The sequence below is a fragment of the Podarcis erhardii genome (genome assembly GCF_964252035.2).
Source record: "Podarcis erhardii genome assembly, chromosome: 6".
Lineage (NCBI taxonomy): Eukaryota > Metazoa > Chordata > Lepidosauria > Squamata > Lacertidae > Podarcis > Podarcis erhardii.
Genome location: NC_138510.1, coordinates 76,945,960 through 76,967,694, shown reverse-complemented (window position 1 = coordinate 76,967,694; position 21,735 = coordinate 76,945,960). Strand labels below are relative to the sequence as shown.

General features: G+C 40.8%; 1 protein-coding gene across 5 annotated transcripts in view; it reads left to right on the top strand.

Annotated features, from left to right (window-relative positions):
- The window catches only part of SLC44A3 (solute carrier family 44 member 3), a 97,647-nt gene that overhangs the window by 45,773 nt on the left and 30,139 nt on the right, over nucleotides 1–21,735 (top strand). For 3 of the 5 annotated variants that reach the window (XM_081865885.1, XM_081865886.1, XM_081865884.1), the window contains 3 exons: nucleotides 16,647–16,754; nucleotides 17,371–17,513; nucleotides 18,644–18,780. In XM_081865885.1, coding sequence (XP_081722011.1) covers nucleotides 16,692–16,754; nucleotides 17,371–17,513; nucleotides 18,644–18,780 — 343 coding nt within the window. In that variant the 5' untranslated portion in view covers nucleotides 16,647–16,691. Of the gene's footprint in view, nucleotides 1–13,872; nucleotides 14,070–14,265; nucleotides 14,593–14,848; nucleotides 14,901–16,646; nucleotides 16,755–17,370; nucleotides 17,514–18,643; nucleotides 18,781–21,735 lie in introns of those variants that run through there. The other 2 variants (XM_081865882.1, XM_081865883.1) reach the window with 2 other exon arrangements.

The following is a 21,735-nucleotide window of genomic DNA, read 5'->3' as shown; positions in this document are numbered from 1 at the left end:
ATAGCTTCACCATCAAGCTTGAGATAGTGAAACTTCAGAACCTGGAAGATTAAAATTCAGTATTTATTCATTTATTGCATAAAATTTCTATACCACTTGATTGTAGAAGTAGTTTACAAAAAAGATGAAACAAGAAAATCATCACTAAAAATTTTACAACCATAATTTTAAACATACAGAAAGTAGACAAAAAAACAAATGAAAACTTGCACAACCTTTCTAAGCATCTGGGTACCTTGTCTAAATAAGAATGACTTCAGCAGGAGCTGAAAAGAATACAGTGAATGTGCCTGCCTGATATCTATCATCAAGGAGTTCCAGAATGTCGGTGCTGTCACACTAACGAATCAATTTTTTACAAATGCAGTGCAGGTAGTATGTGACACCTGTAAAAGTGCCAGTTTCCACAGATCAGAGCAGTTGAGTGGGACCATATTGGATAAGACGATCTTGTAGGTAAACTGGAGATTTGTGGGTTTTTTAAAGTAAGTTTCTCTACCTCATTATTCTATGGAGAAAAACAAGCACAGACTGAGGCTCAATGGTAGGGTTTAATCCCTGGCTTCTCCAAGTAGGGCTGGGAGAGACTCCTATCTGAAACCCTGGAGAGTCACTGAAACCCTGCTAGTCACCAAGCTAGATGAATCAAAGGTCTGACTCAGTATAAGGTAGCTCCGTGGTGTTCCTAACAGCAAGGACAGGACAAGGGTTGATTAGGAAAAGAATTGATTGGTTAGAAAAGAAGCTGAAGCTTGAACAACCACACAAAACATTTTACTTTCTAAGAGCTTATAAGATAGTTCTGCCTTTTAAGACTTCTCTCTCTCTCTCTCTCTCTCTCTCTCTCTCTCACACACACACACACACACACACCACACACATACACACACCACTGAAGACTGGAGAATGTTAGATGAAGTGAGAGCATTCTAGGCTAGCCCTGCAGCGCTTATTAAGCAAATAGAGAGTGCTGGGTGGAGTGAAATCACTCTAGTCTTCCTCCAGATCCCTTCCTCCCACTCTTCCCATCTTGGCATGCTCATTACATGGTGTTTCAAAATTGCAACATTTCAGAGACACTATCTGACTTTCAGAGAGACTGTTTGGAGCTACAAATCTGCACAAATATCTGCAAATTGATTTAGGGCAAACTGGGCTGCCCTGTAGTGATTTGTTACTACTTCAGCCCAATCCAGTTGTGGGTCTGGGATTCAGCGGAATCCAGTGCACAGCCCTGCTCCGTAGAGTTTAAGAGAGAAACTACATTCTTATCTGCAACTACAGCTATGTAACATTCCTTTATGGGATGTAACAGTGACAAAGTTTCAAACCTGGATTCTCGGAAAAGGGTTGACCAAGTCAAAGGTTGCTGAGGGGAAATGAGCAATTATGGCAGTGTAGGGAGGTTTAAATATATTTTGCTGAAGAAATTGTTTTAAGCAAGGATGGAAAGAATGAGTTGGGAAAGAGAAGATTTGAGAGAATTCATTTCTGCAATGCTGCTTTGCCTTGCTTTATATTATGTAGATTGCCTTGATAGAACTCTGTTCATTTTAGTACAATTGAGATTTCAAAGAGTTCACTGAGAGGTATCTCAGAATGTGAGGTGAAAGACATGAAAGCAGAGATTACAGTTCCAGAGCTTTCTGCAGTTAATCTGGAGGTTTTGATAGTGCACATGTAGAGACAGGGTTTGTGGTTAGCATCTGAGATAAAGAGAGCAGGAGTGTGCAACAAGATACCCTATTATTTGAAAGAGAACCTGAACTTTTTCTTGCATCACTTTAAATTAAACTGACTGGTTCAGAATACCAGAAAAATGCTCCCATCCATTTCATATTTGCTCCTTGATTCTTATGTCTTAGGCCATTTTCACATGACACCGCTACAATGGCAGTAGTCCTTGAAAAGACTTCAGCTGCCAAGAGTTTCTAGTCTGCAGCTCTAACATATTATGGAGCATATTGGGATGACAGAGTAAGATGAGAAAATAAGGAAAACCCTTTTCTTCAACTTGCTCTTTGCTGCTAATCTTGTTGCTGCTGTCACCACTGGAAAATAAGTAAGGGAACGGCCTTTGGACTGGCTCAAGAGATTATCCAATTTGTTTCTGATTTATTCTGGAAACAAATCAGTTCACTTCCAGGTCACTTTTTGGGTAGCAGTATATATTGCACGTCTCTTTTTTCAAAAGAAAATGTACTTCTGCCATTCTGTCACTTGGTTTCTGAACATAATTCCTTTGCTTTGTTCACAGACACCATGTATGGCATGACTGTTTTTGTTGTTGTTTTTGGTATCTTATTTTATTATTTATCTTAATCAAATTATAAAGAAAACCATTCTGAAAAATATTTGTGCCTTTTCCTGGAACCTAAGGACTTGGTTATTATCATAAAGTGGTGTTTTACACATTATTTAGGCTGCATTGGGGGTAACAAGAGTCTGACATATATTGCTCTGCTTACATTATAATTTGTTAAGTTAACAACAGAAACCCCTTCCATGCAGTCTGGCAAGAAAAGAAAGGATTTCCAATCTGCAATTTTCTGGTGATAGGTAACCCTGTGCCAAATATCATTATTGCTGGTGCCAAGGGATGGCAGAATGAATGCTTCCACCAAAGCAATCTGATAAAACTTATTGAAATATTGAATCAAATGCATCTGGGCTTTTCAGAAAGCATATAAAATGAATTAAACAGGCTACAGTTTGTTGGAGTGAACATTATGGTAACTAAACCTTTGTATAAACTATAGCTTGAGTTCTTTTGGGGGAATAACGCTTGAGAGTTCAGCGTTTGGTCATTTCAAGTGGAGGTTCCCATAAAAAGTACAGCATAATTCAATGTTAAATTAAAGGACTGTAACCACATACCACAAGCCTGAATTGCTGCCAGCTAACTTCCTACATGCTGAATATATGTTGCTGAAGAGATGCTAAAGTAATATTTAGCTTGGACAGTGTCTTTGTTGTTGCTCATGCACAATTATTGAATAATGATTGTGATAAGCAGTGTTGACTGCAAGCGTTTGGGTCTAGTGCTCCTTTGGGGATTGCAGCTGTGTAAACTACAGAGCACACCAAATGTATTCCGCTAACGCATGATCACAGTAGATGTATCATTGTGAGGGGGAAACTTTGGGGCAAAGCAGACTGGATTTCTCTGTGCTTTTAGAGGAAAGGAAATGGAGGAAAGAATACTCAACATACCTCATCATTCAGGGCACCTCCAGATTCATCTGAGTCTGTACCCTTTCACCTTTTCAGCCTCTGGACATGCCCTTAGTTCAAACCTTAGCAGAAGGGATCTAATTCTGATTTTTATTCTGTAACGCTGCTTTCTGCCTCTCTTGTCACCAGTGAGAACCATTGGGTCTTTCGTTGTGTCTGTCTTAGATGATGGTCACATTGCACCAGACATCCAGCTCATTCATCTCTTAGAGAGGCCAGCAGAATTTAAGTGTGCATTATTTTCCTTGGGCATTATTCAGTATAAACACCTGATTCATAGTGACGCATACCTGCTGACGCCAGTGTATGCATTTCCTGCACAAATTGAATGAATGATGCTGAGTCTCTCCCCCTCCATGTTGCTTGAGTCCTGCCTGCTGCCAGAGTCTGGAGTAATTACATGAAGGACAACACGAGGAATGAGAGGAACAGGAATGAGAGCATACAGTATTCTGCATGTGTGGCTGCTCACTGCCCCACTCAGTAGGAAACTCCAAGGAAGCTACAAAAGCATCTCTTCCAAGTGTCATGGCTTTTAGTGTTATAGCTGCTGTAGGCGAACCTGATTTTCATCAGGATTATGGTATGTGGGGAATGGGCGACTGATCCTTTCCTCCCACACCAAAGTGCCAATTAAAATCATCTCCCACAACAGCTATTAGCCTCACAGGGTAAGCTCCCATAAAATATTGAATTTTAGGGCTGATAGCTACTACATATTGCTGATGGATTTTTATTAGGGCCCAGCTGATGGAAGAAACTGCTGTTCCCTATGCAATGTGTTGCAAATGAAAATCTCTCCCACTATCCTCAGCAGTTCATATACTACGTTTAGTGTCACCTCTGGTTTGCCGTAAGAGATTTTTTAATTATTATTTTAAGGACTAAACAGGAGGCCAAGATAGCTAAGTAAAATTTCTACATTCTGGGACAGTGTTCCACTGTAAATTATTGTATCATTAGTTGCCTAACACAGAGGTTACAATCAAATTTTATAATTTATAAAATTCCATCCAATACCTGGGTGAAGAGGAAAGTCTTAACCTGGTGCTGAAAAGAGGTCAGTGTTGGTACCAGGCAGGTCTTACTTAGGAGAGCATTCAATAGATAGGGAGCCAAAATGGTTTTCTGGCATGTTGCCACCTTCTGAACAATTCTTGGGCAGGCGGGTGGCAATTAAGAAGGGCCTCAGATGACACATGTTGAGGTCTGGAATTATTCTTGTCAGGAGATGTGGTCAATAAGGCATATAGCAGGTGTGGGGAACTTTTAGCCCTCCAAACGTTTCTTTATTTTTCTTTATTTGATTTATATACTGCCCTTCATCAAAAGATCTCAGGGTGGTTCAGCAAGCAGGACCAATAGTGAGGGATGATGGGAGTTGTAGTTCAGCAACATCTAAAGGGCCAAAGGTTGCTCACATCTCCTTTATGGTTTAAAACCAGCACCTTGAATTGGTCCCAGAAACATATAGGCAACCAGTGTAGATGTGCTAATACTGGTATTATTAGGTTAGCTCATCTAGTCCCCAGCAGCAGTCTGGCCACTGCATTCTGCACCAGCAGCAGTTTCTGAACTATCTTCAAGGGCAGTCCAATACATAGCACACTACAGTGATCCAATATATAGGCTACCAGAGCATAAATCACTGCAGCAGTCTGTCCCTGTCCAGATAAGGGTGTAGCTGGGCTTCCAGCCAAAGCTGGTTGAAGGTACTTTGCTGCCACCAAGGCCACCTGTGTTTCAAGTGACAGAAGAGTTCCAGCAGAACCCCCAAACCTCTTCCTTCAGTGGGAGTACGATCTCATTTTGAACAAGATGAACTTAGAGGAACCACCCACGAATAGCATATCAGTTTCACCTGGATTGAGCTTCAGTACCAATTGCTAGTGGAAGGACAGCAGAATCAAAACAGGTATCACAAATCAAAACTGTTTTTGCTGAGTGTGTTCATATAATATTAATAATAAACACAAGGGATAGAGTACATGTCAAACACCATCACATTAATCACCTGCTAATGGGCTGCCCCAAAGTATCTCGCTGCGGACCACAGGAAACAGGATGTTGCAGTAGCTTAACCTTTCGCGTGTGTTGTGTTCAGTGGTGGAACTCAGACGATTAATGTCTTAAGGGGTTGAATCAGTTTATGGGTACCAGCCGTCCCTTTCCTATGAACTCCAGAAGCAATTGAGGGTATTCCACTAAAATACATATTAATGTGAGTAAGTGAATATAGAGTTCAGTGAGTTCATGAGTTATCTGTGGTATTGTTTTCCTGAGTTTTCCCCAGCAGTTTATGGATGATGTAATTTTCCCATGATGTGAGCAGCTTGCTTCTGTGCTGTAATAATCGCCATAGGGCCCTGCTATAGGTCAGTGATTGAGGGTTTGCTCATTATGAAGAAGCACAACATCCTGTTACCAAAAATACATTTTTTTATTTAAAAGCATGCTACACTGACTGCTGAAAATAAGAGTTTCCCCTTCTGAGGTTCTTAGCCTCCGGATAGACTTCCTGTGACAAGGATTGTGCAAAAGTGTCACTTCGTGGTTGCATACACGACAGCTCTAAGAAGAAGCAGAAATAGAGTTAGATTTGTTTTGCAATTCTTGCAAAGGGGAACACATTCTATGGGAAGCTTGAGCTTTCGTGCTGCAGCAAACCAAAGTAGTTTCTCTTCTTAAGCAATACAGAAATGTTCCCTTTCATAAAGACTTCTTAGAAGCATGTAGCGGATCATACCAACCTGCACTGCTGTCTCAGTGTTTGGTGTCTCTTTTCTATACTGGGTAATTAACTCTTTGTTATTGTGAGTGTTAAACCTGCCCATGGTGATTCCAGTGTCTGGAGCATGTTATTTTGCTTTGACAAACTCCTAACCCTGGCCCATGTTGCTACTGCTGCCTATTTACTTTATTCCATCGAACTCCATGGAAGCCATTGAGAACTGATACAGCTCTTCTCTGCATATCACCCGTGTGTTCTTCTTCTTGGCTATGCGACATTAAATAATTGGTAACTATTTCTCGTAAGCAGAAATCTCATTTTCTGCCTTTTTGCATCCTTGGCTGCTTGCACAGCCGCTGTACTTTCAAAGCACATTCAAAGTGCATTATTTCCTTCAAATAATTATGGACACTGTAGTTCATTAAGAGTTGCTGGGAATTGTAACTCTATGAGTGGTAAATTACAGTGCCTAGTATCCTTTGAGGGAAAGAATGTGCATACGTGATAAGGTGTGTACATAGTCTTTATATAGGTAAAATATAAAGCTCAGTTAGTTCAAAACACCACAAAAATGTATCAAAATGCAATAATTGTTTTAATGCTGAAAACAGTCTATTTGGAATGAGTAATCTGGAACTGACATAAGGTACAAATATCCTTTTGTATCATATTCTGGGTGCTTTCAAGATTCCCATGGAAGTGACTTGTCTAAACTCTAACACAACAGCAAATAATTTTTTTAAAGGTTGAAGGGATGGGATTTTAGGAAAGTCTTGGTCTGGAGTAGAAAAAGGAAATATCACTCAACACACCCACCAACCCAATAAACCCTTTGGAACAGAAGCCACCTGACACTGCTCCTAAGAGAGTGAGACAACTTTCACAGAGAAGAAAATTCACTGGAACAGTTCCTGATTATTTTCTTTAACATTCCTTCTACACTGTGATCCCTGGTAAAGTCACTCCCTGATTGCGAACTACACAGCTGTCAGTCACAAGATGAAACCCACTCATCTCTCTCTCCTTCCCCCTAGGCTAGTGTTTTCTTTTCATGGAGAGCTTGACAGAGCTTCAGAAATATATCAAACTTGGCCAAAACAAAAAAATTTAAACACCCCACTAAGGTAGGCCTGAAGCCTTGAGACCAGCCCGCTTCACCTTTGATGATTTTGGACCTGTCTTGTCATGTATTTGGGAACAGGCCAATTATCTCTGAAGTGGGAACATTTCCCTCAGTGCCCCTTCATTCCCTGTTCTTCCAGCAAATGAGATTGTTGTGACTTAGCCTATTTTTCCACCCTCAGACATGAGGAAACTTTCTTAACTACCAATCTTAAGCAATACCTCCCACTCACCAGAACTGGGCTTCAAACTATTTCATGGGGAAGTATAGAAAATACTGTCTTTTGCTGTCACCTGCTGGGGAGAGTCTGTCACCACAGCAGCTGTTTCTTTAATTCAGGACCGATATAACATTTGGGGTGTCTGTTAACACCTGTTTATAAGTAAAAGCAATCGCTTTAAATAGCACATAGTTTAATTTCATCCATGAACTCATATTTGCTAAATACGTTTGGAAGAAAAAACAGTTGCTTCTGAATGAAGGGGAAGCAATGTTGACATAAAGGGCTATGCTCTCTGCTTCTTAACTATGTTTGCTTTCTTACTTAATAAATAGCCACCAGTAGCTGAAGCTTGTCCAGTTCAGCTGCATTCTTTTGAAATGAACACATGACAAGTATAGGTGCTGGCTGTTGGAATTTCTGTTCCATTATCAGGCAAGAACACTTTGTCCCCTTTCTATTCACAACTGAACAGGGATAAGTGTATGCCCAAATATATTTTAGCTGTGGTCAGAGAGCCCGCTGGTGCTTGGTTCTTGCTGGGTGGCTAGCTCCAGTTTTGGCTTCTTTCCCAGGTCACTTTCTCATGGGCACCTTTTGTGTAATAAGGATTGTTCTCTTTTCCTGCCTTCCAGGCTTATTAAAAGACAAAGCAGCCTTCAATGCCAATGCTGAAATTTGCAGCCCCAGGGGAGTTTGCTGGCCAGTTTTTACAAGCCATGAAACAAGGCACACTCCTCTTAGCATCCGAGGCACAGAAGGTAAACTTGACAGCAATCTTTTATTTTTTTTTAATTTGTTGACTTTCTATCCCACTCTTCCTCACAAATTAAAACAAACCAAAATATTCAAAAACAGTCAAAACATTCGCTTAAAACATCTTTAAAACAGTAGCAGTTAAAACTTTTTTAAAGCAGTAGGATTTTTTTTAAAAAAACATCATCATTATATGTGCTGATTACTTTTGTTTTCCCCTTAAACTCCTCAGTTTAAAACATCAAATCCCTTGCATTCAAAGTCCATTAATTTCAGTGTGCCTCCTCTATGATTTAATTGGATATCACCCTACTAGATTTATTCTGGCATAAGCTTTCATGGGCCCAAGCCTACTTCATCATCATGCCAAAGAGTGGTATCCACTAGCCTTCAAACAGAATAAATACCTCAAATAAGACGGGGTTTTGTGCTGTGCCACCTATGCTGTGATCCTGGTAACCCTATGTGTAGAAGCAAAACAGCATCAAGGTTAACATACACTCCATATATTGTTTGCCTGTGACTTGACCAAACTGCGGGAGGCAGTGGAAGACAGGAGTGCCTGGTGTGCTCTGGTCCATGGGGTCATGAAGAGTCAGAAACGACTAAACGACTAAACAACAACAAATCACCCTGCAAAACAATGAAGCCTCCTTCATGTGTTACTCACACAATAATGGTCTCCAAGTGTTGAAGGGGCAGTGATGGTGACACCACTGGCCCCATCCCTCAACATACAGGTGATGAGCAACTGCACCAGGTTTAGACATCTACACACATAGACTTCCATTCAGCTGATCACACAGGGTCTTTGCTGAATGTGTGGACTCTGGGGATAGGACAAGGGAGCCGCATGGCATTGGTGTTGGACAGCACAGCCCTGCTTCCTCTTCAACACATACAGCCCCCTTTATATCAGTGACACGTGAAGGGGATTTGTATCTGCTTATATGGCAGTAGAAGGGAGCAAGAGGGTACACATCTGCCCACCAAGTAGCTTTCTCCCTACATGCTCCACTCCACTGTTGGACCCTTGGAAAGAAAGGCACTTTTCACATCTACTCTCACCCTCAGAAAGACACGTTGTGCCTTCTTGTCCTCTCTCAATATTTGTTTCCAGTGCTACCACTGTTTACAGGTGCTCTACTGAAACTCAGATCCTGGACACTTTCTGAGGCTTAACTGAGGCTGTGTTCACACTCCTGTTTACTGAGCACTCACTGCATTTCAGTGCTGGTTTTTAATCTGTGTTCACATGGCGTTATCCAAAATGTATATGTATCCTGTATTTTGTAGTAAGATACTGCTGTTTGATGCATCATTTCTCAAACCAGCTTCATGCTGGCTGGAGTCCTGAAACCGTTCTCTAACTAAGGTGTGAAAACATTGGCATAGGGTAAAGACATCCCCGGCCTTTCAAGGTTCCCCTGTGTGTACACATAGAGAAACAAGTATGACACTGATGAAACTGTGCTGATGTGAACAGCTCAGGAGAAAAGAATTGTGAAAGTCACCAGGGTGGGGGACTTCAGTGCACTCTAAGTCGCTAATGTGAACGCAATCTTTATTACTGCATTGTCCTGTATAGTCTTGTATCCAGAAGAACTGTGTTCAAATCCCTGCTTAGCCCACCACAGAGATGCAGTAATGGGTAAATCTGCTCCTGCTGATGTTCCTGTTTATCATTCTGTTGTTAATTTGACAGCCAGTGTTTTGCAGTAGTTCTAGAGTTGTCCTGGGATCAGAAAGACTTGAATTCTAGTTCTTACTCAGCTATAAAGCTTACTGGGTGATCTTGGACAAGGGTGCTGATGTGCCCTACTCTACAGAAGACAGTTCTCTATTTGCAGCACTTTCAGAGAACAACCCTCTGTTTGAAGGAATCCAAGACTGTGCGCTCCAAGTCTAATGTAGAGATAAAGAACCCTAAGAAAGGAGAGCCCATCAACTATTAGCATTTAGACAGTAGACTGAGCAGCACATACGGTAGGTCACCTAGTGACAGTTGTCTCCATCATAGGGAGGTGTATTTCTGTTTAAATTTTAGTAATCATTTCTAAATTTGCCTCTCTACATATAAATTAGCATATGCAAATATTATGCAAAATCATATCTTCTTTAGCTTCCTTTTTTGGCCATACATTTCCTAATTTCTGGCAATGCATAAGTGTAAGTTAGCAATATGTTCTGCTGCCTTAGGCTGATGCTTGGTTTTACTATACCATTCAGACACCTCTTCATCCTTTCATTTATTTACACACACTCATAGTGATGCCCGGAGCAGCTTGTCTCATCCTGCAGCATGGCAGGGCTTACCATGGTCAGACTAATTTACTTTGCAGGCTAAAACAGGGTCAGCTCCAGATATGCTGCTGTAAGATCTTTTTGAAGAACAGACATGCTAATAAAGTGATTTATTTTTTTTAAGTAGCCGCCTACTTTATCTCCTGCATCTTTCAATAAGCCACCTGATAACTGATGTTAACAGGTATGATTGCTTACTTGTTCAAACACAAATCTTCTACATAAACCTTTTGAGTTAGTATTAGCCACACCTAGACATACAGCTTGAGACAATGGACAAATCTTTTAACACTGACATTCCGTGTTTGTACAGGCAGCTCCTGCAGAGTTGTTCATTCTTTTTTAATCATAAAATCTGTCAGTGGATATTCACTTTTCCAACTTCTGGGACTTCCCCTTCAGTTTCTGTCAACTTTCCCCTCAATAATGTGAGGAATCTACATATAACTTGATGAGGAGTATGCATGGTCATAAATGTGAAGGTGCTGCAAAACACGTCTTCCAAGCTCCACAGACAATAGGTGGTTGTTGTTGTTGTTGTTGTTGTTGTTGTTGTTCTTGTTCTTGTTGTTGTTCTTGTTCTTGTTGTTGTTCTTCTTCTTCTTCTTCTTCTTGTCATCATCATCATCATCTTGATATATTAAAACTCCAGGCTGAGCACAAAATCATAAATGAAATACAACCAATACAATTATAAATAATTGTAAGGAAAAACAAAACAACAAACCAAGTACAGGATCTGAAGTTACCATTTGTCACAGCCTCCATATATGTCTGACATGTCTAACCCTGTTCCAATAAATTAAACTCTAAACTACATTAATATTAACATCATGTATTTTTAGCTGGTTGGATAGTTTATTCCTTTCAATTTTGTTGTATTTCTGTTCTATTGATGTATGTTATTCTAATGTTGCATTATGGAATTTCAGTCCTTATGGTTATTGCCTTGAAATCCAGTTTTGGATGATGGTGTGATATATACATTTTTAGAGCCACAAACAAACAAAATTAACACAAGCATTGTTTGGAATAAAAGAGTCTTCAGAAGTATTTTCCTGGAGCTTATCAGGTCTCACAGAACAAGTTGTCTCTTGTTGGACTAAATCAGTGTTTCATACATTGGGCATGTTGTTGTTGTTATTAAATTTCTCTTTCCCCTGGCATTTTATTTACAGTCTGAATCAAGTGCTACCTTTGAAGCTAATTTTATTATAGCACAAAAGTACTAAATTACAGCATAAAACATATCCTAATGTGAAACACATTGAATGATTCTCCTGCCACCTAACATTAAATTTTAACTTTTGGTAAGTGTGTATAGGATTGCATCCAGTTTCAAGGAAATGGCCACAATCCAAGAAAAATCAAAATCAATGAGATTAAGGATGTCCATCTTTGTGTTGGAGTTTCGGCACTGTATTAAGCATCAACATAAAGCATCAACATAAAAAAGCTTGTATTTTTATTTGTCCAGATAATGAAACTACTCTATCTTTAACATCTTAGAGCACCACCACCAGGTGGAAGAAGGTATTATATGTGTGTTACTAAAACATGCTAAAATATTAAAATATTTTGTTTAAAATACAGTATCAGGCAATATTTTGCTTAATTGGGAGCTACAAATAAAAGTCCTTGACATACTATCATGAATCACAACTTTGTGATTTTGAATACAGAAAAGTAAATAATCTAGAAACCTTCAATCTTTTAGGAGAGTTAAATCATAATATAACCATGTCCTGGCTTGAAAGATTTGTTTGCACCTTCATTTCACTTGGTTTATTATTAACTCAAAATCTGCAGCCACAGAAAATATTCTCTAGGTACAAACTAGAGAAGGTTGAAATGAATGGGACTTGAATGCTTAACTGTGGGTGATTGTGCATTTCAACAGAATTTAGGCATGTTTTTCTGGATGTACCCTCAGTCATGAAATCTAAGGTTAATTTTAATGCTCCCCCAAATACTTCTTTGCAAAGTGTATTAATTTACAAAGGTTTGGTTTCTGCTTAAATTGAACAGGAGATTAGCGTCTTATGTTACATGATGTGCCCAGCTGCTAAAATGTAATTCATACCAAATAAAGCAGTTTGTGGCCAAGTGCCTTACATATTTTATCTTACAAATCTTTTGTATTTTCAAACTTTTAATTTCATCTTAAATTTTACAGATTATCACCTGGGTGTTAAAATCTGTAGAATGGTTTGTGCTATTATAGCTACAGAAGCAACTCGTGTGAGGCAAATGTATGAAGTCTGTTTTGCTATGGTGCCTGTTATTTGCAATCTGGTTATGGAAAGTTACTGCTATCAACGAGATGTACAAGTTTGCGCTGCTCCTTAAGTGAAATACTAGCTGGACTTTTGAGCACTGCCTCCGCTCTGCTCCCTTCTGTATACTGTGGAACTGCATTATGTTGTGATGCTGTGCCACATCTGGAAATGGTGGCTCATGCTAGCTCAGTGGCAGTGACTAATTTTGGTATATTAGTACAAATGTGGAGAGAAATCAGGGGGAAAAAATAATTCTTATTGTTTGGCTAATTGAGGTAATTTCTAGGAGACAGATCTACGGTATGTAAATATTTTTATTCTAATCTACCCCAGACTGCAAGATATTTACAACTTGTAGATACTTAAGATGGAATAGAATCCAATCACTTGACAGTGTAGGGAGGCCAAACTGAATAAAATACTGCACACATTAAAGCAACTACAATATTTGGCTACCATTCTGTTGCACCTCTCCTTTTTAGCTTCTGGAAGAAGCAGCTTGTACAGTCACAGGTGGCTAGAGCCTCCATTTCCTTATTCATCACCTTGGTCTAGAAATGCGAGTTCACCAGGTTCTGCCAGCAGGAAAAGGGTCCCCAGTGCCATCATCATTACCTTCAGTGACAGCAGCAGCTGACATATTCCACTAAAGGTTCCTGGTGAACTTGTGGAAGTAGAAACCGTCCGTCCCCCGTCCCCCCTGCGCGCCTTTGTTCACTGGCATTTTATTTGTCCTGCTTATCTTGTTCTGTTTATAGCACTACACTACAGTTCTCCGTGTAGTTAAGTAACAATTTGCACACATTGCATATATTACAAAGCAGCTAGTAGTGTTCTGTTCAATGCAACTGCTACCCAGCATGCTGTTTTGGACATTGTTCCTCAGATTCTTTCAGAATGTCCCTATTGGCTGGGATTCAATCACATACTGCCAGGTTCAGGTTGCACAATTAAAGTTTATTCGGCATTCTTGTGCATTGTTTTCTCCTGGTCTAAACCCATAAATTGATTGCATGAAGGGTCTGTGCCCACCTGAGGAATTATTATTATTATTATTACAGCTACAAAACACTCCTCAACACACTCTGCCCTTGAGTGCTTTGAGCATCCATAAATGACCAGGTTCAAAGGCGGCAACCCTACGGGAAGGACGGTTACCAACCTGTGCAACTGCTTGCCAAATTGATGCTGTAACAATTAGAAGGCAACGGAGCCTTCCGAGAGTTGTTGGGGACGGGAGCCAAAAGGGGTGTGTGAATCTGAGCAAAGCACTACGAAGCGTGTGGGCAAATGGGAAAATAAAAAAGTGCTACGGAGAGTCGGAGGCTGCGCCCTGGCGGTTCTTGTAAAAAGAAAACATTTTCTGAAGATGCAAGGTGGCAGCTTCGTTTCGTGTTCCCATGAAGAAACGGACTCCAAAATGTATTCTAAAGTGAAGTCTTATGCCCTGGCTCTTCACAGCAGTGCATCATTTGCCCTTTCCCTCTTTTAGCGCCTTGACTTTATAATCCTAGAAACTTGGGGTGGTTCTGGTTATCCGTGCGCCCGCGCGGACGGTTTCACGTTGCCTTTTAAGACCACCTCGAGCTCCTCAAAAGAAAGTTGACGGCGAAGGAGCGCCAGCTGCCTTGAGCACGGCCAAATAAAAAAAGAAAAAAGGGGTCGGGGAGTTAAAACAAGGCGGTGCTTGCCCTCAGGGCGCCGGGCTGCGGGAGGGCGGGTGGTGAGGCGACGGCGGGAAGGTAAGAAGGTGGGTGGCTGACTCGTCGTCGCTAAGAGCGAGCAATCCGCGCCCAGCTTCGTCGCGGCCCTGCCTTCGCGAGCCTGGCTTCCCGGGGCTGGCAGAGCAGGACGGAGGAGCCGCCCAGCGCGGCTGCTGCCCTAGAGGGGAAAAGGCGGAGTAGGGAAGGAGAGCAGCATGGCGTGCTACAGCGGCGAATACGTGGTAAGGGGGCCACCACTCGCAGCCGGCAGGGCGCTCAGCCTGAGGGGAGTCGGGGGGCGGGAAGGCGGCGGCGGCGGCGCTGAACAACCTCAGTGGCGGGAAGTCTCCTGAGGGGAGAAAAAGGCGGTTTCGGCTGCCGCTGCTCCTCCTCTTGCTGTTTCCACAGGCGACCTCCGCCTGCTCCGAACGGCCCCGACGGAGCGGTCGAGATACCCCGCCAAAACTTTCCACTTGAAATTCACTTTTCTTGCTCAAGACTCCCATGGCGGCGCGTTTCCCGTGGGCTCTGCCGCCTCCTAGGCCGACAGGTGCATTGCTTTTATCTCTCCCGGAGTGAAGAGGCCTCCTTCCAAGCTTATCTTTTTGTCACCACAAACGGCACATATTAAGGGGCCGCCACAGGATATAAAGTGCGAGGGGGTAAAGGTTCAGAGCATTTCTGATCTGGGCAAACTTCTGTGACGGTTCTCCCTCAAGAATGGTTCCACAATAGTGTTTCTCTCTGGAATCTGGCAGTGCAAAAAAATGGCAAATCTGCCCTGAAAGCATTCTCTAATGAAAGGAAGTAAATCAAAATAAATAAATGTCACGTAGCTGCTGGCTGTGTTTTTTTTATACTGTGCCAGCAAAATCAGCCCTAGTTTTATCTGTCCCAGAGGAAGCTATCTTTGGAGTGTTTTGTTTTGTTTTTTTGTTCGGCATCATATATTCGGGAAACATGGGGGAAGATAGATGCCGCCTACAAATGATGTTGATGCAGGTAGCGAAGTTTTCATGACATGTAATCAGATCATAGTGTAAACACACCCATCTGAGAAATACTACACACCTCTGTGCAGTCATGGGTTTTCATACTAAAGTGAATGTAAATGTGTTTGTATTTGCCTAGAATGGAAAAATAAAGTTCATTAAACGGTACTGTGAGATAAAGTTTCAGAGAAACATAATATCCATACAGTAGTTTACATTGTTGAGTATTGCCCAGTGAACAGGAGCCAACACAAGTTCAGTTTCCCATTTAGGTATGTCTATACAGTATACACATGACCGGAAGCTGTACGCCGGCTCCCTTGGCTAATAAAGTGAGATGAGTGCTTCAACCCCAGAGTTGGCCACGAATGGAACTCATGGTCAGTGGTCCCTTTACCTTTACCTTTATATAGTATACAAGAGTGAGAAAACTAAAAGAGAAAATTTGTGCTGCCATTACTCCTGTCAGGCCTTGTGACCTGTAATATTTCCCCACATCTTCAGAGAGGTAGGATACTACCATGGATTGAAGGCAGGCACTGGATGAATTGTGAGAAATGGATTTGTGAAGTGAATGGCCCTTATAGACACACCTTTTGTCTCTGGGTATTTATACCAGCTAACTACTACACCTATCAGAATTTTCCCAGGTATTTCATTACTTAGAGACAATGCATGCTTTTAATAGAGTGGTGATTGGCACATTATGCAGAGACTAAATTAAAGTCAGTGGCAGAGATTACCACACAAGAAGACATGTTGGCTACATAAACTTCTCTGTGCTCTGCCTCCGCAGTTGGTGGAATTCCAGTTGCTAGAAACTACAGGACGGGAGAGTACTCTTGTGTTTGAATCCAGATTGCCGGTTTCCCATGGGCATTTGGCTGGCCACTGTGAGAACAGGATGCTGGACTAGTTGGGCCTTTGGACTGATCCAGCAGGCTCTTCTTATGTTCTCTAATTTTTAATGCAGCATAATCACATCTAAATATGCATTGTGTGGTTTCACTAAATGCACGGAAGGTGGAGAGCTTAAAAGCTCTTTTTGTGCAGGGCTTTTCCAGCATGGAATTCTCTCACAAGATCTCACTTAAAAGCTCTCTGCCTTGCTTGGGCAATGGCAGCTTGGCATATGGCTCCAAAAAGGTAAGAACACTCACACAGGGGCCATTTTCCAAAGGGGTGGGTCAGATATATACATTTTTGCATATTTGAGCCATCCCCGGAACATGACCCCCATGCAAGACACAGTCATACTGTATATCCATTATATATTGCATCATTATATATATTTAAAATTCCAGGTTTCTGAAGATGGGTTACCTGAACCAAGAAAGTGGAGACCGTTGATGTATAGAAAATGCACAGACCCCATTTGGTTGATGATATTCTTTCTCTTTTGGTCAGGTTTGGTAAGTACCATAGTATTCCTGACGAAATGGGTGGTATCCAATGAAACAGTTCTGCTAACACAACTTTTGGCTACACAATGGAACTTACCCTCCCTCTCCTCTCCCTGTTCACCCCCATATTCAGTAACTTGAATATGCAAGCAAAGGCACAACAAAAATGGGTAAGCTGCATATTCCGGCATTGCAGGGTGTTGGACTAGATGATCCTTAGGGCCCCTTCCAACTACAATTCTAGGATTCTGATTCTATGAAAGAAAAAGACCTATCCAAACAACTTGTTTTTCTGTTGTGAGGAGGCAGGGAGAGGGTTGTTGACAGACAATGGGAAACCAATCAGGTAGTGTCCTGGGCTTTTCAGTTTTCACACATATGCATAGATATTAAGTGTTGAGCTCATGGGAATAAGTGCTAAGATGTGTCCTAGAGGATTTCCCCAGGGAACCACTGTTATTATTTATGCAAAGCTCAGGCTGAGTGAGTTCTGTGTGAGTTACAGTAACCTCCTTGCTGTTGTGGAAAGAAGGAGTTCTTGGCAGATAACAGCAACTCTTATGGAGAAAAGAGGCCTGCCTTGGATTCCATAACAGTGTGACAGATTTCATATGTATTCTCATAGATGTTTATAACTGGCTACGCTATAACAGCTGGAGCTGCAGAAAGACTTGTGTTTGGATATGACAGCTATGGAAACATATGTGGTCGGAAGAACACTCCTGTGATCGGTGCACCATTGTCGGGACAAGATATGACGGATAAAAAGTGAGCATGTTCTTATTTCAAAAGGCTGCAGTGTTATCAAAAGCTATAGCAAATAAAATCAGGCCTTTGGCTGATTAACATTCTATTTCCTTTTAAATGTGTTTGTTTTCATTCTTGTTTTTTGTTATGTATTTTGTGTTCTTGTTTCGTATTTTTATGTTGTGATCTTATGCCTTGGATTAAGGGCAGTATAAAAACTGAATAAATAGTGGTAATAATAATGATAATAGTAAAATGTAATCAGTCAGGAATACATAAACGATGCCTAAAGTAATAATTGTAAATGCCAATATATTGACTTCAATAAGGTCGAGATATCCTATATATTTTAGCTGTTTACAAATTAATTAATTATTTACATCCTGCTTTTCGCCATGTAGGTCTCAGAGTGGCTTACAACAATAAAAGATGCAATATATGACATTTAAAATAAAAATGAAACCTCAGAAATGTAGAACCTCAATAATTTTAAAATCTCAAATTATATTTTAAAAAAAGGATTCCTCGCTCCCAAATCACTGAAATCCCCTAGGACAAATATTGGGAACCTGAAGCCTAGAGACTGAACGTGGCCTTCCTGGTACTTCTGTCTTGGCCTTTGGCCTCTCTAAGTAAGACATGCCCTTATTCAAGCCACATCCACCCTCAGCAGGACACAACTCTCATCCACACTGCTCCAGAGTTACCAGAGTGCTTTTGTCTTGTTGAAATATGTCATTGAACTATGATAACACCTATCGCTTGCCTGGATGGAGGGATGTTTGTGGCTTTTGTGTGGCTGTGCCCACAGTTGCCTCTGGCCATGCCCATCGCTCCCAGATGAGAGAGAACATGTTCCTTGGGCTGTTCTAGGGTGTAAATATTACTCCCTACTGGATCAGCAGTAGACTTGACCTTATATTTTTACTGCAATAAAACTGTATTGTGTTCAGGGAAAAAATATTTATATTTTGTAAAATTTATATGCTGTTTTATTGTTTTAAAAACCCCTCAAAATAGTTCACAAAAAAACATCACTTTTATGTGCTTGTAAATTTAAAAATTGTTTTGCATAGGAAAAACAGGTTGTTGGAGAGGCAAGGTGAAAATTTAGTTGTTTGTTAATGCGAAGTTTTCTTGTTCTCTCCTAGATTTGTTTTCTTTTTGAATTCATGTGATTTGGAAATAAAAAATCTCAAAATTAATTCAACTGCATTGTGTGTATCGAGTTGTCCGCAGGAGCAGCTTTCTTCCTTGGAAGAAATTCAATTTTTTGCAAAGAATAACGGTATGTGGTAAAGTTCATTATAGTCTTTCTTTCTTTTGTAATAACCTAATCAGTTCAAAAATTAAAATTGACTTGACTTGACATGACATGACATACATATGAAAGGGACAGTATTAAATAGACATGTGGTTGAAATGCATGTTTGCCATCAGCTTGATTATAGTTGTGTAGTCATGTTTTAAAGTTGCAATCATATACATGCTTACATAGGAGAAAGTCCTATTTAACTGAATGGGGTTTACTTTAAAGTAGATATGTGTAGAATTGCACTGTTAATTTGTTCAACCACTTAAACTAGTGCACACTTATTTTTTGCTCCCCTTTCCCAATGTATATACCACTGGAAAAAAGAGCATTCCACTTCTATATAAATGCTAAAAACAATAGTACACTACAGATTCAAAAAGGCAAACACACATTTAAAATAACATAAAAAGTACAATGGCCAAGCTCCAAGAAGCTACTTTAGACGCACCAAAGGCTTAAGGTTGTCAAATGGAATTTTCTTACTCATTTCTCTGGAACGACAACCCCCTGTATGCAATTGCACTGTCTGCTTTCAAAACTCCTCTCAGTTTCAAAAGCAATTTGGAGAAGAAACATGTGCAAAGGTCTCTTTGGCAATCAGAACTACATGCTTAGGTTTTGGGGGTCTTTTTTGTATTTTGTCACACCATTATTATTATTATTATTATTATTATTATTATTATTATTACCTACCCTTTACCATAAGGTCTCAAGACTAGTCACAGCAATTAAAAAAGGTGCATTAAAGTAAAGGTAAAGGTACCCCTGCCTGTACGGGCCAGTCATGTCCGACTCTAGGGTTGTGCGCCCATCTCATTTAAGAGGCCGGGGGCCAGCGCTGTCTGCAGACACTTCCGGGTCACGTGGCCAGTGTGACAAGCTGCATCTGGTGAGCCAGCAGAGCACACGTAAACGCCGTTTACCTTCCCGCTAGTAAGCGGTCCCTATTTATCTACTTGCACCCGGGGGTGCTTTCAAACTGCTAGGTTGGCAGGCGCTGGGACCGAGCAACAGGAGCGCACCCCGCCGCGGGGATTCGAACCACCGACCTGACGATCGGCAAGTCCTAGGCGCTGAGGTTTTACCCACAGCGCCACCCGCGTCCCTAAAAAAAGGTGCCACCTTTTTTTTAAAAAAAAGGTGTCACCTAAAAAAGGTGCATTAAAAACATTTAAAAACAAATTACAGTGACAATAATAGGGTAGGTCTTAAAAATATATATATCAACTGCCAAAAGCCAAGGGAAAGAGGTGAATCTTTAGCATTTGATGAAAACAATGCAATAAAGATGTTGGACACACCTCTTTGGGGAGGAAATTCCACAGTGTAGAGCTGCCACAGAGAATGCTCTCTCCCAGGCCACCCCCTCATCACACTTATGAGGGTGGTGGAACTATCAGGAAGGCCCCTGAACCTGGCTGAAGGGTTGTTTTTTTAATTGCATCGTTATTCTGTTAACTAGAAATACCAGGAATTTGAATGGGGAACCTTCTGCATGCAAAGCATTTGCTCCAGCACTGAACTATAGTCTGCCCTTTATCTCTAATGCATCCCTCTCCAAATGTCCTTTGGTTGTGCTGTGGTTATTTCTCCTTTGTCCTCTTTAAAGGGCAGCAATTCGCTGTTTGTTTGTACTACTTTATCCCATTTATATGACTTGTATCTTTGTGCCTATGATATTCCCCAGCCCCGACAGTATTTCACTGAATAAATGTTGAATAATAGCAGTTGTTGTAATAGTAGTAGCACCAACAGCAGTGGAAACCTTCAGTTTTTAGATAATATTCCTCCCATGTTTTGTATGTACCTTAAGAACTATATAATGATATTTATTTACAGACTTATATAAACAGTTTAAAAATACTCCCAGGGCTGCTAACAAAAAGATAGTTAACCAGATACAAAATACAATACAGTGGTACCTTGGGTTACAGACACTTCAGGTTACAGACTCCGCTAACTCAGAAATAGTACCTCGGGTTAAGAACTTTGCTTCAGAATGAGAACAGAAATCACGTGGTGGTGGTGTGGCGGCAGTGGGAGGTCCCATTAGCTAAAGTGGTACCTCAGGTTAAGAACAGTTTCAGGTTAAGAACGGACCTCCAGAACGAATTAAGTTCTTAACCCGGGGTACCACTGTACATAAACATTAAACAGAAAAACAGTCGAAGCAGCAGAAGTGTTAACAGCCATTAAAACCATCAGCTAAAACTACTGAGATAATATGCTTGAAAGCCTGGGCAAGTACAAAGGACTTCACCTGGTGCTGAAAATACATCAAGTTTCTTGTCAGGTGATGGGCAGAATGCGCCACCTCTATGAGGACAGCTTTTCACTTTGAGGGTGCCACAACTGAAAAGGCTCCCTCTTTAACCATTGCACCCCTAACTTTGAAAGGTAGAGGGATTTGAAGGAGAGACTTTGAAGATGCTACTATCTTTTGGGGAGGTCATTGTGTGATTGGAGTAGGTGGTTCTTTAGACACCTGAGTCCCAGGCTACTTAGGAATTTAAAGATAAGCACCAGCACTTTGAATTTTGCCCAGAAATTGACCAACATCCAGTGTAGTTGGCTAAATTGATCTCAGTATGCCTGATTAGTTTATATTAAAGCAAATACAAAGAAAGAAGGGGTGCAAAACCATTTTCAATATTTTTCCTTCCACATTTTTTCTACTCCCCTATATTGGTTCAAATTGTCAGGAAGCCTGATTTTAGTATTTTGACAATTCTGAATACTGATAAGATAGAATCCAGGCATTCTTTGCATGACAGTTTTGTTATAACGCAGCATTTTTGCCAGCAAAGGGATTGAAGATAATTCAATTCTTCCCCCTTTTTTGTTTTGTTTTTGGGGGTTTTTTTTGAAGTTAAACAACTAGTGTTTTTGGTCTCATTCTAATAATTTTAGTTTAGTTCTTAAAAAAAA